The sequence below is a fragment of the Cetorhinus maximus genome, chromosome 34 (assembly GCF_964194155.1).
Source record: "Cetorhinus maximus chromosome 34, sCetMax3.hap1.1, whole genome shotgun sequence".
NCBI classification, from domain to species: Eukaryota; Metazoa; Chordata; class Chondrichthyes; order Lamniformes; family Cetorhinidae; genus Cetorhinus; species Cetorhinus maximus.
Window position 1 is genome coordinate 3232334 of NC_135912.1, and position 18572 is coordinate 3250905.

General features: G+C 47.0%; 1 protein-coding gene across 1 annotated transcript; it reads right to left on the reverse strand.

Annotated features, from left to right (window-relative positions):
- Positions 1–264: 264 nt before the first annotated feature.
- Positions 265–7412, reverse strand: lamtor4 (late endosomal/lysosomal adaptor, MAPK and MTOR activator 4). The gene is made up of 4 exons (XM_078533844.1): positions 7329–7412; positions 4842–4922; positions 3841–3958; positions 265–897 (listed from the first exon to the last, which is right to left on the reverse strand). Exons 1-4 carry the CDS (start codon positions 7329–7331, stop codon positions 800–802), a joined length of 300 nt encoding a protein of 99 aa, XP_078389970.1. The 5' UTR covers positions 7332–7412; the 3' UTR covers positions 265–799.
- Positions 7413–18572: the final 11160 nt, after the last annotated feature.

An 18572-nucleotide genomic window follows, 5' to 3' on the forward strand; every position in this document is an offset into this window, starting at 1 on the left:
AGGTGCTGCCAGGGAGCGAATTCTGGGATTTTTGACCCAACAATAACGAAGTAACGGCCAACCTATTTCCCAGTCAGGATGGTGTGTGGCTTGAAGGGGCATTTGCAGGTGGTGGTGTTCCCCTGCACCTGCTGCCCTTGTCCTTCTAGGTGGTAGAGGCCACAGGGATGTGAATTTGCAATTATCAGCCTTGTTAGATAAGCCTAGCAAAACAGTAGCTTCCCCCACATCGACTACAGGTTGGAAGAGAAGGCAACAGTAGAGTGTGTATAACAAAACTTTATTGTGACTCTACAGTTAACTGATATGATGCAAGTTACAAGCAGAGAAGTAATGATGGATTCCACAGTACAGTAGCATCTGAATTTCTACCGGTCTCTCCCCATCTCCTCCATTCCATTAATATACATAGCATCGAGAGAGAGAGTCTGGTGATATTTAGACTAATGCATGTTGAAGTTATCTTTTCACTGGTTAATGAAAAAGTTGAGGGTGGTGGGGGGTGGAATTAAGTCTAACAGCTTCATAGTCTCAGCATTTTTTTTTGTGTGTGTGTGCGCATGCGACGGGAAAATGATTGTCAAACATTGCAGAGGAGTCACAGCCATCGAGAGATCGGGCTGGAGGAAGCCAGACGTTCTGTCGAAGGAACAAGTCAGGAGGCAGCAAAGAAAATTTGGCTGTTCCTAAGCAGAAGATTCAGTTTACTGATGGAAATGGGTCTGTGTGAAAAGTCCTCTTGGTGGTGTGATCCACACCATTAGGAACGAAGGCAGCTTCATCTCTCTCCGATACCGAGTTACACTTCAACTGCCTCGTGAGGGTTATTGTGCCTTTTTACCACAAACACCTTCTGTCCAGAGATCGTGGCCATGTACGTGTGTTCCCCGAATACCACTGCAAGTGACAGAATCCCATTAGAGTTCATTCCCAGCTGTTGACCCTACTCATCCCAGCCACTCACTCAACCCCACTCGCCGCGGTTAGTGACACTAGCGGCTGTGCAATGTGTAATTAACACAACTTTTAAACAACATTTCCCCAAAAGTACCTCAGGATAAGGTTAACAATAATACTACAGATACAGAGAGCACAAAATCAATACAAGTGAGGGGAGTTAATTCTAAAGCCCGAGTACTGGAGTAAAGAAGTCTTGTGGAAGTTCTATAGAGCCTTGGTGAGGCCACATCTGGAGCACGGAGTGCCATTTTGGTCTCCCGACCTAAGAATGATATATTAGTAGAGGAAGTGCCACAAAGGTTCACCAAACTGATCCCTGAGATGGCAGAATTATCCCGTGAGGAGAGATTGAGGAGGCTGGGTCTGTATTCTCTAGAGTTTAGAAGGACAAGAGGTGATCTCATCGAAGTGTACAAATTCTTACAGGGCTTGACAGGGTGGATGCTCCCACTGGCTGGGGGATCTAGAACCGGGGGGACACAGTCTCAGAAAAGGGGCTAGACCATTTAGGACTGAGATGAGGAGGAATTTCTTCACTTGGAGGGTGGTGAACCTTTGGAATTCTCTACCCCAGAAGGCTGTGGAGGTTTAGTCATTGAACATGTTCAAGAGGGGGGATTGATAGATTTCTAGGTATTAAAAGATATCAAGGGATATGGGGATAATGTGGGAAAATGGCTTCGAGGTAGAGGATCAACCACAAGCTAGCTGAATGGCTAGACAGGCTTGAAGGGCTGAATGGCCAACTTGTCCCTATTTCCTATGTTCCGCAACCAGTCCATCCATCAAGTTACCACTTCCCATCATTGCTGTGTCTTCACATTAATCACAGTTACCATTTAAGGCCTGGATTACTAGTTAACTAGTACCATCTCCCCCCGCCCCCGTCACAACCCATCTTAAATAGTTTCACCTGGAGAGTTGCTGATTTATCTTTTCTATACAATTTACCATCGGGTCTTTTCAGGGCCCAACGCTCAGTCTTCTGAACAGACATTAAGCAGTTCCTGCGTCAGCCACGATTGCTCCACAGAGAGCCAGCATGGATTCAACGGTCCAAATGGCCTCCTTCTGTGCTGAGCATCGACCATTAACCACTTGTGTCATTTCTCAATTGTTACACAATGCCAATTTCCTTCTTATTCCTTTCATCTCTGCACCCAATAGAGAAAAACAAAAAATCGATCCACCAAATCCACCCGACTTATCCATCTGTTTCTTTCTCTATTGTTCATCCTCAGGACGCTGGAGTCACAGGCAAGGTCAGCGTTTGGTACCCCAGCGTGGGTACTGGGTGGGGAAAGGGTGGGGTCCGCCTTCTGTGCAGCACATTGATACAACCAAGTGGCTTGCTAGGCCGCTCTGGAGGACATTTCAGGAGTTAACCATGTAAGGTGTGAACTGAAGTCAGTTATATAACTCACGATAAGAGAAGAACAACGATCTGAAAGGACGTTAATGAACCAATCAATGCTGCCGATTGTTAGCTGTGGCTGAACGCTCGCGTCCCCCACCTGCGTCAAAGATCATGGTGATCAAAGCCCGCTCCAGAGACTGGGCTCAAACTCGGCTAATACTCCAGTAGCGAGGGAGTGCAGCATTGTCAGAGGTGCTGCCTTTCAGACAGGACGTTAGACCGTTTACTTGTTTGACCTGGTGGACCACTGCACCATTCAAATAGCAGAGGAGTTCATCCCCAGTGTCCTGGGGCCAATATCTATCCCTAACACAGGCTAGCTGGTCATTGGCACGTTGCTGTTTGTGGGAGCTTGCTGTGTGCCACGTCTCCTGCATTAAAATAGCGATGACACTACAAAGCTGTAAAGTGCTTTGGATAGTGGTCCACTAAGTCAAACAAGTAAACGGTCTAACATCCTGCCTGAAAGGCAGCACCTCTGACAATGCTGCACCCCCTCGGTACTGGAGTATTAGCCGAGGTCTCGGGAGGCGCTATAGGAATGCAAATCTCTCTTTCCATTTACGGCAATGGGGAGGCCTGTGAGCTCTGCTTAGCATCTCTACACCACAGGAGTGGGGATAGAGACTTGGTTCTGCCTCCCTCTGCTCCAGCAGAGAACGGAGTTGTCAACACACAGCACCAATTTCTCATCAGCTTTTGGCTGTAATGCCTGCTCCTTGTTCAAGATGGTTACGGTGCTTAGGGTGTTTCCTCTGAGGGGAGACCAGAACAAGGACACAGGACCTTAAAACTAAGAGCCAGGCTGTTTTAGGGTGATGTCAGGGAGCACTTCTTCATACAAAGGGGAGTGGAAATTTGGAACTCTCTCCCCCCAAAAAAACTCAAAATCCGTGAGATGGGATGGGGACAGGGGTCAACTGAAAATTTTAAAGCTGAGTTTGATAGATTTTGTTTGTGTTACATTAAGGGTTATGGAGCCCAGGCGAGTAGATGGAGTTAAGGTACAGATCAGCCATGATCTTATTGAATAGGAGAACCGGCTTGAGAGGCTGAATAGCTGCCTCAGGTTCCTATAATCACTAAAGGATGCAGTTTGGGAATGGAGGCTGCTGCCAAAATAGCAGGTTGGCTGACACCAACCTTGTGTGTAGATCCTGTTTTACTGTTCTAATGTGCTCTCTCCTTCACCCCCACCCAGAGACACCACACAGATTTTTTACAGGACAGAAACAGGCCAGTCCACACTAGCCTCCTCCCACCCTATTTCATCTCTCCCCATCAGCAGATCCTTTCTCCCTCATGTGTCTATCCAGCTTCCCCTTAAAGGTATCTATACTATTCACCTCAACCGCTCCTTGCACAGATTTAACTCCAATAGACAGTCGCGTCTGACAGGTACAGCACCATGTCAAGACACATGGATGAGCCTGGCTGTAGGAGTGGGACGCGTGTTGGCTTACCAGACATCCTCTTGAAGAAAGGCTCGCTGCTGCCATTCATGCAGAGTTTGACGGCGGTCTGCATCATGCGCATGATCACCCCAGCAGCATGTTCGTCGTTCTCCAGCTCACCTGCCGACTATATCAAAGGATGAGCATTACACAACAACAGGGCAAGTAAACAGGCCTGCTGCCTTGGCACTGAAGCCTGGATGGTAATCAGCACCACGGCGCCCGTGACTCGGTGGGTAGCACTCCCTCGGCCTCTGAATCCAAAGGCCGTGGGTTCAAGGCCCCCACCCCAGAGACTTGAGCACCAAAGTCTAGGCTGTCACTCCCCCAGTGCAGTACTGAGGGGGTGCCACACTTTCGGAGGTGCCGTCTTTCGGATGCGACGATAAGCTGAGGCCACCACTGTGGTAGCTGAGGCTGCCGAGATTTCCCTTGTAGGAGGGGACACAAATTTAACATAAAGAGGAAGGAAATCGAGAGGTTTTGTTTAACGCAGCGAGTTGCAGTGATCTGAAAGCTCTGCCTGAAAGGGCAGTGGAAGCAGATTCAACAGGAACTTTCAAAGGGAGAATGGATAAATATTTGAAAAGGAAAAAAAATGTGGTGTTTGGATAAAGTGGGGGCGGGGAGGTGGGTGGTGGGGGGAACGCAACTAAATGGCCAGCTCTTGCACAGATGGTCTCCACCTGTACTGCATGATTCTATGACAGCCAGGCAAGGTTCACACAGCAGGGAGAGACTGCAAGAGCAGAGCTGTTCAGTGTCGTTAGCCAGAAAAAAGAGACACCCCTTTGGCAGGGAGACCACCTGCATTTATGTTGCCTCACCGACCACCTCGTGGCTCGTGACCTCTAAAGTGCAAGATGCCCCCTTCCGGGTTGAAAGGGAGACATGCAGCAGGCACCTCAGCCTTTGGGGATATTCAGTCTTACTTTAAACTTCTCTTCCTGAGCTTCAGGAACCCCCTTTACTTTGTTCTTTGAAATATCTGTGCCACCCGTCATACTTACAGACAACACTCCATCTTCACTAATGACCAGGTAGCCCAGCTGGTCTGGGATTCTCTCCAACCCTTGAGTCAAAGCGGAAGCCTGGTTACAACAAGAAAATGATAAGGAGAAACAACATAAAAGGCCTGGGTTACAAGCTGCTAATGTGATCAGCGGACACCGCAAAGCACCAGCCACATTCGGGCCTTAGAGTGCAAAGGGAAACCACAAAGCTCAGCCTGCGATCAGCAACTTACATAGAAAATACAACAGGCCATTCGGCCCCTCTGCTCCGTGTTGGTCTTTATGCTCCACATGAGCTTCCTCCCACCCCGTCTTCATCTCACCCCACCAGCATATCCCTTTATTCCTTTCTCCCTCATGTGTTTATCCAGCTTCCCCTTAAATGTACTATTCACCTCAACTGCTCCCTGTAGTAGCAAGTTCCACATCCTCACCACTCTCTGGGTAAAGAAGTTTCTCCTGAATTTCCCGTTTGGATTTATTAACGACTCTTATATTTATGGCTCCCAGTTTTGGACTTGCCCACATGTGGAGACATCTTTGCCTTGTCAAACCTGTGATAACCTTAACATTATCCACTTGGTCACCCATCAGCCTCACTTCACTAAACAGACCATTACACCAATCCGGATCAGCCAATGCTCTGTCCGTTCTGGTATCACCCAATCCAGATCAGTAAATGCTCTCCCTGTTCTGGTATCACCCAATCCGGATCAGTAAATGCTCTCTCTGTTCTGGTACCACCCGATCTGGATCAGTAAATGCTCTCTCTGTTCTGGTATCACCCAATCCGGATCAGTCAATGCTCTCTCTGTTCTGGTATCATCCAATCCGGATCAGTCAATGCTCTCTCTGTTCTGGTTTCACCCAATCCGGATCAGTCAATGCTCTCTCTGTTCTGGTACCACCTGATCCGGATCAGTAAATGCTCTCTCTGTCCTGGTATCATCCTTGTGACTCCTTTGTGAATTTGGATGTCCCACAGCGCTTCACAGCCAATTATGTATTTTTTGAAACGTGGTCAGCGTTGTTATGTAGGCATCGCCGCAGCCAATTTGTGCACAGCAAGCTCCCACAACAGGATATCGACCTGGTCATCTGGTTCAGTGATGCTGGTTTTGACATATTGTCCAGGGCACTAAGGAGAACGCCCATGCTCTTACAGAGACTAACAGACATTTACAGCAGCTTTAACGTAACTAATCATCCCAGAGCTTCACCAGAACATTATAAAACAAAAATATGTCACGGAGCCACATGAAGAGATTTTAGGACAGATTTCCAATATCTTGGTCAGAGGTAGGTTTCAAGGATTGTCTAATCCCACTTTCTAGCTCTTGGTCTCTCACCCTCTAGGTTACAGCACTTCAAGAGGAGATGGTGGCGCAGTGGGAATGTCACTGGACTAGTAATCCAGAGGCCCAGGTTAATAGCAGCTGGTGGAATTTAAGTAAATCTGGAATATAAAGGTCAATGGGTAGCACTGGTAGCTTTTTGTTTAACAAAAGCTAGCCTCAGTAATAGTGACCATGAAACTATCATCAATTGTTGTAAAGACCCATCTGGTTCACTCATGCCCTTTAGGGAAGGAAATCTGCTGTCCTTACCCGGTCTGGCTCACACGTGACTCCAGACCCACAGCAATGCGGTTGACTCTTAAGTGCCCTCTGAAATGGTCTAACAAGCCACTCAGTTCAGGGGCAATTAGGGATGGGCAACAAATGCTGGCCTTGCCAGCGACACCCGCATCCCACCAAAGAATACATTTGAAAAATTCAAATGCACAGCCCAGTCCCTTTCAAAACACGACGAGGGTTTCTGCCTCTACCATGCTTTCCGGCAGTGAGCTCCAGACCACCCCCCCCACCACCCTCTGGGCAAAAGAAATTGCCCCTTCAAACTCCCTTCGACTTCTGCTGTCAATTCCTTTAAATCTATGCTCCTGGTTATTGATCTTTCTGCATTACTCAGGGGGTGAGTGGAAGAGAGAGAGAGTGTGTGCGCTACCCATTCAACCAAGGTAGACACCAAATCCTTTACCTGTCCTCAACTTTCCAAATGACACCCACCCACCCCTCACCCCTTTCCTCATTTTGCAAAGAGAAGTGGAGGCCACAAAACAGCAGGTTGCGCCTGAGGAAGGTGCAATGACCATTTTGCAAAAACATGAAATGCAATCAATGCACAACAAAATCCAGTGCAAATTAATCAATGCAACGCAGATTAATTGCAATGTGGGAATTTAAAGCAGTTTGGTTTCGCCGGTGATCGTGGCTTAACTTAAAAGGGCACCAGGCTCATGACCTATGACCTCCCGGGCTGCGTCTCCCAGGAAACGCCGAAGATTGAAGGGTCTGGTGGCTCAACGACTTGGAAGCACAGCTTCGGCGATGCTCCCGGACGGCAAGAGGAAATAAATCGCCCGGATCCGGTGAGTTAATACCCGCTTCCTGACCCCCTCACGCTCCCACCGGCTGAACTCACCATAGAGACAGACCCCGGAGCCGCTCCGACCGCCGCCGCCGCCGCCGCCTGTCAAACCGCGTCACAGGATCCGCCCCATGTCCCATTTCATTGGCTGATACGGGTGCGACTGTCATCTGATTGGTCCATCCATCCGTCCATCATCCCTCAATCGACACCCGTCCCCTTCCTCCAACTGTCAATAAAGCCAGCGTCACATGACCGCCTCACCTCCCCTCCTCACGCATGTCCCGCCCCTTAGCCCAGATGATTGGCTGATAGGTCCACCCCTTTCTATCTGATTGGTCCACGCGGTCATCAACCATTGGGCACAGTCCCTCCCCTTCGCGGCGAAACTGCGACACATGACCTCCAGCGTCCGCCCCTTCTTTCAGTTAATTGGCTGGCAGTTCTTTTTTTTCCAATCCGATTGGTCTATGGAGCCGTCAATCATCCTTCAATAGGCTTCGCTCCTCGGCGGTCGCCGGAAAAAGAGGTGTCACATGACCCATCAAGTTCCCGACCCCCCCTTTGTCCCATATGATTGGCCAACACCCAATCCCCGCCCCCCCCACCAACCCCCAGCCACCCACCCACCTATGGTTCCTTAGGGACCGTTCCCCCTGGGACACCGTGGTCCACTCCTCCATCACCCCCTACACCTCAACCCCCTCCCACAGCACCTTCCCATGCAACCGCAGAAGGTGCAACACCTGCCCCTTTACTTCCCCCCTCCTCACGTCCAAGGGCCCAAACACTCCTTTCAAGTGAAGCAGCATTTCACTTGCACTTCCCTCAATTTAGCCTACTGCATTCGCTGCTCCCCATGCGTTTTCCTCTACACTGGAGAGACCCAACGCAGACTGGGTGACCGCTTTGCGTTCATTGGGTTCAACAACTTCAGACCATGAACTCTCTCCTCCATCCTCACCGCCTTTTTCAATCCCCTTTCTTCTACGTTCGTTTTTAGTTTTTATCCACATTTATATTTTTATTCATTTATCCGTAGTTTTCTCCCCTTTTTTAAAAATCCTATTTTTGATCCCTCCCCCCCCCCCCCCTCTCCACCACTGGTTACCCCATCCCCTACAGGGCCATCTGTTACTTGTTCCAAAACAAAAACAAAAATACCTGGAAAAACTCAGCAGATCTGACAGCATCTGCGGAGAGGAACACAGTTAACGTTTCGAGCCCGTATGACTCTTCAACAGAGCTAAGGAAAAATTAGAAGAGAGGTGAAATATAAGCTGGTTTAAGGGGGGGGGGTGGTGGGACAAGTAGAGCTGGATAGAGGGCCAGTGATAGGTGGAGATTGCCAAAAGATGTCATAGACAAAAGGACAAAGAGGTGTTGACGGTGGTGATATTAGCTAATAAACGTGCCAATAGGTGACATTAAGGGTAGAAAGCAGGGCGAGCAGGGTACAGATAGCCCTAGTGGGGGTGGGGTGGGGGGAAGGGATTGAAATAGGCTAAATGGTAGAGATAAAACAATGGATGGAAATACATTTAAAAATAATGGAAATAGGTGGGAAAAGAAAAATCTATATAAATTATTGGAAAAAAGGGGGATTGGAAAGGGGGTGGGGATGGAGGAGAGAGTTCATGATCTAAAGTTGTTGAACTCAATATTCAGCCCGGAAGGCTGTAAAGTGCTTGTTCCATGTTGTTCTTTCACACAATGCTACCCTTGTTATGCTATAATCACATTCTGCTTTCTTACCTTTACGCCACTATTAGCACCTTTTTTAGCACTAACCACTGCCAGTAACAATCCCTTTGTCCTTCAGTTCATGACATCTTTGTCAATCCCTCCTTTGTCCCCACCTATCGCTGGCCTTCTGTCCAGCTCCACCTGCCCCACCCCACCTTAAACAGTATAAATTTCATCACATTTCCACTTCTCTTCAGCTCTAAAGAAGGGTCATGCGGACTTGAAATGATAATTTTGTTTTTCTTTCTCCACAGATGCTGAGTTTTTCCAGCATTTTCTGTTTTTGTTTCAGATTTCCAGCATCCGCAGTATTTTACTTTTACCCGCCTATGACTTTTTGGTTGGTCTGTTTGGCCATCAATCACCCATTCCTAGACCTGCCCCTCCCCCTCACTTCTTCGGCCATCAGATTGAAAGGGAAGAGTTTGATGCCTTATGATCTCTGACCTAGTCGTGAAACATTTTTCTTTTTTATTTGTTCCTGTTAATTTCAGCATTTATGCAGGAAGATTGATTAAAACATCTTCAAATTACTTCTCTCTGAAATATAACAATTCCCCCCAAATATTTGAACAATTTCCCACCAAGAGGTGAACATAAGGGTCCCCTTTCAAAAAGGCAATTGAGGATCTGATGTTACACAATCCTTGAAAAATCAACATTTAACCTAATTTAAACCTTTCTTTCCTGTTAAGGGAAATTGGGTACCCTATAGAGGAGTGAATTTTCTTCCTTCCCTAAACCATCCACTCCACAAAAATGTGGTCGAGCTCATTCTCCACTGAAGCTCAATAGAGAGAAATAGGGCTGCACCATGTTGCTCTGGTGTCTTAGGGCCAAAGTTTACCCCTCAACCAACAACACAGAAACAGGTGATCTGGTCATTATCACATTGCTGGTCGTGAGATCTTGGTGTGCCTCCAGCTCCTCATTCCGACTCGAATAAAAGAAAGAAATGGCATTTCTATAGAGCCTTCCACAGCGAGAGAGTTTACCTCTTTGAAACATATAAAATTCTTAAGAGGGATTGCCAGGATGGATGGTGAGAGACTGTCACCCCTGGAACTGAGCCATACTCTTACTGAATAGTGGAGCAGACTTGAGGGACTGAATGAGCTGCCCCTGCTTCTATTTCTTATTTGCTGATGTTATTGTATTACAGGAATTGTTCTATTCTGCTGTGGGCAGTCAGAACTGTTTTGTTCAAGTTGGACTGAGGGTCCTGCCTTCAATGAAGTAAAGGCATAGGATGAAAGAACCTTTCAGAGTTCAGTAGTACTCTTGGATTTCTGGATTTACAACCACACATGAGGACAATTTTTTTCTTCGAACGATGCTTGAAAAACCACATTTAATCGGTAATGTAAACCATTCCTTCCTGTTAAAGCATAATGGGCAGTGCAGAAAGGTGTGAACTTTCTCCCTTCCATACACACCCCCCCCAAAAATGATGGTCGAGCCCATTCTCCATTGAAGCGCAATAGGGAGAAACAGGGCTGCACCATGTTACCCCGACAGGTGGGGAGGATCAGATCCCGGGGTTGACCAGAGACGTGCGAAGTCGCCTCAATACTCCTAAAAGAGAATGGTGGGGCCCGTTCTCCATGGAAGATCCGCAGAGCGTAACAGGGACGTCGGCGGGCTGTACCATCTCCTCTGGAGTACTGGGGGGGGGGGGGGGGCACGCGGGCGAACATAGAATCAGGTGGTGCACGAGGAGAGGCGCCGCCGCCGCCATCTTGGTGCTTTTGGGCGGGCGACTCGATATCAGCCGCCGCAATCTCGGTGGTTGTGGAGTTCGGGGGCCCAAATCACGGGCACCTCGGTGGTGTCTGATTCGCTTTAGTCCCTGGGAGCGTTTGCCGTCGAGATTTGGGTCGCCGACTGCTGGCGGCTGGAATGGCCGAGCGTGAGGGAGCCGACAACCCATCCCCGCCATTTTGAGGAGATGGCGCCTCTTTCCTTCGCCCTCTCTCTCTCTCTCTCCCGCCCCAGGGTCGCACCGACAGGTAGGCAGTGAAATCAGGACCGCGCTTCTGAGGGAAAAACCTATTCTGTTTATTCTTTTTCTTGGTGAGGAGGGGGTAAATTTGGGTTTCCAATCCCCTTTTTCTCCCACACTAGGTGGAAACCGGGCGGTACCTCAGAGAGGAGGCTTCAAGTGGCCCTGGTTTTGGAGTAGGCACCACATGTATGTACACACACCCACAAACCCTGCCTGCCAACCTCTTCCTCCCCCCCCCCCCCCCCTCCCCCCCAATTCTCAAATGGCCACCTTTCCAAGGGAGGACAAAGAAAACACCTCAAAGACACTCTGAAGCTCTCCTTGAAGCCCGGCAGCATCGACGTCAACGACGGGGGAACAACTGGCTGCCGGTCGTTCAAAAGGGCAACAACTTCTCCGTCGAGCTGCATCGCGCTTCATACCCCAGCACGTTAATGATGAGGTAGACCAATGGAAGGAAAGGAACCAAATGCCTCCCTCCGCACGCCACTCTCTCACGGGACGCCCTGCCCCCCGCAAGTGCCCGGAGATCTGAGGGTGGAGAATCGGCTTGTTCAGTCACATGAAGATCCACGGCGGAAACTCGCAACCCTGAGTCGATACCATCCTCCAGTCGCGGGACAGTCGACATCGACGACCATGAAATCTTTTGGAATTTAATCTCCCCTGTCCTCCACCCTATCAAAGAGCTTCGGTTTTTTGTTCTTCCTGCACCGCTGGCTCAAAACCTTTCTGTCTTTTTTTTTAGCTCTGACTGAAGGTCACCTTGACCTGAAACGTCAGCTCTCTTTCTCTCCACATATGCTGCCTGACCTACTGAGCATTTTGTTTTGTTTTTATTTATTTCTCCCTGGTGTCTCGGCACCAATATTTATCCCTCAGTCACCCGCATCACAGCAGCAGATGATCAGGTCATTATCACATTGCTGTTAGTGGGATCTTCATGTGCACAAATTGGCTGCACTTCACAGTAGTGACTACACTTCAAAAGAGTAACATTGGTTGTAAAGTGCTTCAGGAGTCATAGAAATACGAGTTCTTTCCTGCTAAATACAATGGCATTGATAACATAGCTGGAATTTGCCTCTCCAACTCATTGCAACTTGAAAAAAGAAAGAAATTGCATTTGTATAGAGGCTTTCACAACAAGAATTTAGAGAGGTGATCTCATTGAATCATATAAAATTCTTAGCGGGATTGCCATAGTCATAGAGGTCTACAGCACAGAAAAAGGCCCTCAGCCCATCGAGTCTGCACCGGTCAAACAAATACCTAACTATTCTAATCCAATTTTCCAGCATAGCCTTGTATGCCATGGCATTGCTAGGGTAGATGGTGAGAGACTGCCCCTCCTGAGGATGAGCCGTACTCTTGATAGAATGACGGATTGGACTTGATGGACCGAATGAACTGTTCCTACTTCTTTTGCTTATCCGCTGGTATTCTTGTATTAGAACAATTGCCCTTTCCTGTTGTAGCCAATCAGAACTGTTTTATTCCTGATGGACTTAGAGTCCTGTCTTCAGTGAAGTAAGGGCATAGGATGAAAAATCCTTTCAGAATTCAGTAGTACTCCTGGATTTCTGGCCTTACACTCACACATGAGGGCAGATTCTTTTCCTTGAATGGTGTTATGGGCAGCTGCCAAAATTCCCATGAATGGCCCAGCCCCTTTCTGATTGGCAGGCTGCAGATGGAAAGCAAGCAAGTTACCCTGCAAGCCACAAACCATCCTGTCTTGGAACTGTATCATGATTCCTGCACTGTCACTGGATCAAAATCCTGGAACTCCCTCCCTAACAGTATTCTGGGCGTGCCTTCACCATGTGGACTGCAGCAGTTCAAGAATACAACTCACCACCACCTTCTGAAGGGCAATTAGGGATGGCCAATAAATGCTGGCCTAGCCAGCGAAGCCCACATCCCTTGAATGAATACATAGAAGTTGACGGAGGCAGCTCACCACCACCTTCTCAAGGGCAATTAGGGATGGGAAACAAATGATGGCCTAGCCAGTGAAGCTCACATCCCATGAAAGAATAAAGAAAATGTCCGTGAAAATGTCTGTTGCTCTCGGCCCATCAGACGATGGGTTTGGGGTGTTGTGGGGAAGCTTGGTATGAAAGGGAAGGTGGGGAACCTGGTGTGGCAGCGGCCTAGGTTGTTTATCTGCAGCCAGGAGAAACACGTCTACTCCTATCGACCCCACACAGTAAATTAAAACTTTGTCTCCTTTGGCTGGACCGTCCCCTGAAACTGCAGAGAGATGCATAGAGTATGCCCAGAACTGTGCTAAAATGGAAAATGAGGTCTTATGTGCATGGTAGAACCCCCATTTTCATATTAGAAAGCCCAAGTGCCTGACTCAGGTCACCCAGTGATAGACACGGCTGTAAGTCACTGACCACTATTTTCACTGCTACCACATTCTTGTTAAGGAGCAGGCCTCAAAATCATCCCCAAGAATTTCAGAATGATTTGGTTCACACAGTCCAAGGAAGAGACTAATGGTTCATAAGCTGCAGCTTTGCAATTAACATAAATGGAGAGCAGAAAGAGGTTACTGGAATAAGTATTTCCTGGAAATTTTTTAATTAATGGGTGAAAATTTGAGGGTGAATTAACTAATTGTGGGCTGTTCTGTATATATCGTACAGGTTGTCTTTTATGTCCAAACTGATTGGCCGACAGGTCTCTGCTCACTACATGCTGTTTGGTCCAGTCAGCTGTCAATTATCCTTGAATGGACCCCAGCCCCTTCCCCCCAGTTAAATCAGCATCACATGACCTCTCAGGTTCCACCCCTTGTCTCATCTGATTGGCTCACACCCATTCCCACCCATTACCTTCTGGTTGGCCTGTTCAGCTGTCAATCGTCCCTCAATAGACCCTGCCCCCTCACCCATTCTTCCCAAACCATACGATTAATGTGGAAGAGATTGACTCCCAAGGATTTCTGATCTAGTCATCACATATCTCTTTTTGTCTGTGCCTGTTAATTCCAGAATTTATATAGGAAGATTGATTAAAGCATTTTCAAATGGCTTCTCTCTGAAATATAACAATTGCCTTCATATGTTTGAACAATTTGCGATCTGTTCCCCACAAAGAGAGGTGAACATAAGGGTCCTCTTTCAGAGAGGCAATTGAGGATCTGATGTTACACAATGCTTGAAAAACCACATTTAATCTGTAGTACAAACCATTCCTTCATTTTAAAGATTAGTGGGTAGTGTACAGAGTTGTGAATTTTCTCCCTTCCATACACACCCCCTCCAAGAAAGATGGTCCAGCCAATTCTCCATTGAAGCTCAGTTGGGAGATACAGGGCTGCACCATGTTGCCCCATCAGAGGGGAAGCTCAGATCCCAGGGTAGTCTGTACTACCCTGGGATGTCCCCTCAAAATCCCTAAAATAGAATGGTGCGGCCCATACTTAATGGTAGTTCCATAGAAAGTGATGAGGACATCTGTGGTCTGCATCATTTCCCCTAGTCTACGGGGGATGGCGGGAGGGGGCAGTGGAACTGGTGGCCCATGACGACAGGCACTACCGCCATCTTGTCAATTTTTGGTGGGCACCTCGACAGCTGCCGCAATCTCGGTGGTTGTGGACAATAGGCACCCAAATCACTGGTGGTCTTTGATTGATTTTATTCCTGGGAGTGGTTGCCTTTGAAATTCGGGGCGCGGCTGTTGAGGTGAGAGTTGGGATGATCGAGTGTGAGGAAGACGACATTCCACCGTTGCCATTTTCAGGAGATGGCACCTCCTCCTCCTTCCTCTCCTCCCGGGCCGCACTGTCAGGCGGGTAGTGAAATAAGGACTGCGATTCTGAGGGAAAATCGACCTTGTTTATTCTTTTTCTTGTTGAGGAGGGTTCAGGTTCACATTCCCTTTCTCTCCCACAGCAGGTGGAGACCAGCTGATACCTCAGAGAGGAGGCTTCAAGTTACCCTGGTTTGGAGTAGGGCCCACATCCACACATTCACGCTCTCAAACCCTGTCCGTCAACCTCTTGTTCTCTCAACTCTCAATTGGCTGCAGTTCCAGGGCAGGACAAAGAAAATGCTTTAAAGTCACTCTGAAGAGCTCCATGAAGTGCGGCAGCATTGACATTAGTGACAATTGGCTACCAATTGTTCAGAATGGCGACAACTTATCCATCACACTCCATGTCCCGATGCTTTAATGATGAGGCAGAGTGGTGGCAGAGAAGGGTGTTATGATACGGCAGGTGATATTTACCAGGCTGACTAAACCCACAAGGAAAACTTGGCCACGCAATCACAACGGTTTTGCAATGTATATTTATTACAGGAAGGTTTGTGCATTGAATTCAGAAATATTAAGTCCACTAACACCTTTAGAGATTAAAAAAGATTAAATTAAGACATTTATTAGCAAAAGAAAATAATTAAAAATACGTACACAGGATTACAGTTACACCGTTACTTAAAATTATAACAAATTCTAAAATTCCTAATTAACTTGACTCCCAACTACACACTCCCTTTAAGGCAGCAGTCCAAAATAGATTTTAAATATAGTGAGGCATCCAGCAAACACCCACTCGAATTCCAACGGCTTTTTAACACACCTTTGGTTACTGGAACAGCAGACCTCTGCAAAGTGCCCAGAGGCTGCCTCCCCAAGTCTGTCCCACACGGTGTATCTTTTAGACCTTACACGGCCACCCCTGATACAACCCTTCCATCCTTCTTTAAATATATTCTTTCCTCTTTAATCTGTAAATCCCATTGTTTCCATATGTCTTTGGAATTTACTTTTCTCATACTATAAAAATCTTTCATGTTGTCAATATGCCCTTTTCCTTTTGGGAAAAGTAAACGTAATTACCTTGCCCTATTTATCCTGTCAGTTGTAAAACTTTATCATGTTTCTTTGAAAACCAAACGCCTCTCCATTTATCTTAAAATGCAAATTTCTTTCACACCTGATCTACTGACTTTACCCTAGCTCAATCATTAGCATTTCAAATACCCTTTTTATACCTAACTCATTTGATAATTTCAATCTTGCAGCCTATCCAACTCTAATTAAATCAGCCGCACAGACAGAACCAAGCACACACGCACAAACATAAGCCTACTTTACAATACCCCACAATAATATTATGAAAAATATGGTAGTTTCGTGACAAGGGAAGAAAAGGAAGCAAATCCTGCACCCCGGGTTCCATTACTTCGTGGACGTGATCAAAGATCTGCGGGTGGAGAATTGGCCTGTTCAGTCACATGAAAACCCATGGCTAAAACTCACGACCACGCTTATACATCATCCTCCAATCAGGGGACAGCTGTGACGATGACCATGAAACCTTTTGGAATTTAATTTCTCCTGCCCTCCACCCTATCAGAGACCTTCCCTTTTGTTCTTCCTGCGCCCTCCCCTCTTCCGTAGCCTCAAAACCTATTACCTTTCTATCCTTTCTCAGTTCTGATGGATGGTTATCTTGACTCGAAATATCAGCTCTCTTTCTCTCCACATATTCTGCCAGACCTGATGAGCATTTCCAGCATATTTGTTTTTATTTAGTTCTCCCTGGTGTCCTGGGCCAATATTGATTCGTCAGTCAACATCATAAGAACAGAAGATCTGGTAATTATCACATCGTTGTTAGTGAGATCTTGGTTTGCACAAAATGGCTGCACTTCACAACGGTGACAATTCTCCGAAAGCGTAACATGGTTGTACAACACTTCGGGCCATGAAAGGGGCTACAGAAATGCAAGTTATTTCTTGCTAAATACGATGGCATTAATAATGTAGCTGGAATTTGCCTCTCCAACTCATTGCAGCTTGAAAAAGAAAGAAATTGCATTTGTATAGAGCCTCTCCCAGCAAGTATTTAGAGAGGTGATCTCATTGAAATATATAAAATTCTCAGAGGGATTGCCAGGATGGATGGTGAGGGGCTGTTTCCCCTGGAGCTGAGCCATGGTCTTATTGAATGCTGGAGCAGAGTTGAGGGACTGAATGACCTATTTGTGCTATCTCTTACGTGCATGTGTTTTTGGGCGGGATTTTCCAGCCTCTCCTGCCACCAGGATTGTTCGGTCTAGCTGAAAGTCAATGGACAGTTGGCTGGGCCGCATGGCGGGTCCAGCCACATCAGTGCCGGAAAATCTTGGCCCTTGTATTAGAAGATTTGCTCTATTCTGCTGTGGCCAGTCTGAACTGTTTTATTCCTGATGGATTGAGAGCCTGTCTTCAATGAAGTAAGTGCACAGGACAATGAACCTTTCAGAGTTCAGTAGCACACCTGGATTTCTAGTCTTACACTGTGCATGAGGACCGATTTTTTTCCCTTGAATGGTGTTTTAGGCAGCTGGCCAAATTTCACAATGGATGGCCCAGCCCTTTTCTTATTTGCAGGTTGGAGATGGAAAGCAAGCAAGTTCCCCTGCAAGCCACACACCTTGGGTGTGGTCTTGGGACTAGATCAGTGTTCCTTCACTTTTGCCGAATCAAAATCCTGGAACTCGCTCCCTAACAGTATTCTGGGTTTTGCTGAAAAAAGAGACATGTCGAAGCTTTTCACCTTACGCTCATCAGGACACTTTGCAAGAATACCAATATAAGGGGAAAACAATAATTTATACTGTATGTGAAGAGAGTGCTGATTGGTTGACAAGTGGACTCCAATTGGTGGAGTTGTTGCCATGGAAAATGCACCAGTGATGATGACTGACAGTTAACTGCCAAGTAGGATAACGGCTATCCTGATCAGTTCATTTTGTGCTGTATATCACACAAACTCATGAATGGGCCTAAGGCTGTCATTTCCGGCCCTGAAAAGTGCCCAGATTACCCTGAAAGGGCAAGGTATCTCAAAAACTTGAACAACAGGTGAAGCTAGCTGTGTGACACTGTTACTATGCAGTAGCAACATGAGTGATATTCACCAGTAACAGGATGCTGCCGTCAAGCCAAAAAGAAGTTCTGCCTATCGCATAAATGAGTAATGTGGTATATGAATTTCAGTGCCAGTGTGATGTTAGGTATGTAGGCCATTCATCCCAAAGACTGGTGAATCATATCAAATGGCATGACCCAGCCACTGTTCGCAATGGGCAAAGTACACACCAACCGTACCAAACCAGCGGTGGCTGAATAATCCTCAAAATCATCCCAAAGAACTTCAGAATTATTTGGTTTACACAGTTTAAAGAAGAGACTAATGGTTCATGAAGCTACAGCTTTGTAATTTCACAAATGGAGAGCAGAAAGAGGCTACTGGAATAAGTATTTGCTGGACAAAAACAGAATTACCTGGAAAAACTCAGCAGGTCTGGCAGCATCGGTGGAGAAGAAAAGAGTTGACGTTTCGAGTCCAACATGACCCTTCAACAGAACTGAAGTATAGTTAGGAGAGGGGTGAAATATAAGCTGGTTTAAGGTGGGGGGGCGGGGGGAGAGAGAAGTTGAGGGTGGGGTGGTTGTGGGGACAAGCAAGCAGTGATAGGAGCAGATAATCAAAAGATGTCACAGACAAAAGGATCAAAGAGGTGTTGAAGGTGGTG

Excerpts from the sequence above, each read along its gene's own strand:
- lamtor4 (XM_078533844.1), bottom strand. Across the intron at positions 3,959-4,841 it reads GTGAAGATGGAGTGTTGTCT|TCGGCAGGTGAGCTGGAGAA; the intron begins GTAAGTATGACG and ends CCTTTGATATAG. Across the intron at positions 898-3,840 it reads TTTCTTCAAGAGGATGTCTG|TGGTATTCGGGGAACACACG; the intron begins GTAAGCCAACAC and ends TGTCACTTGCAG.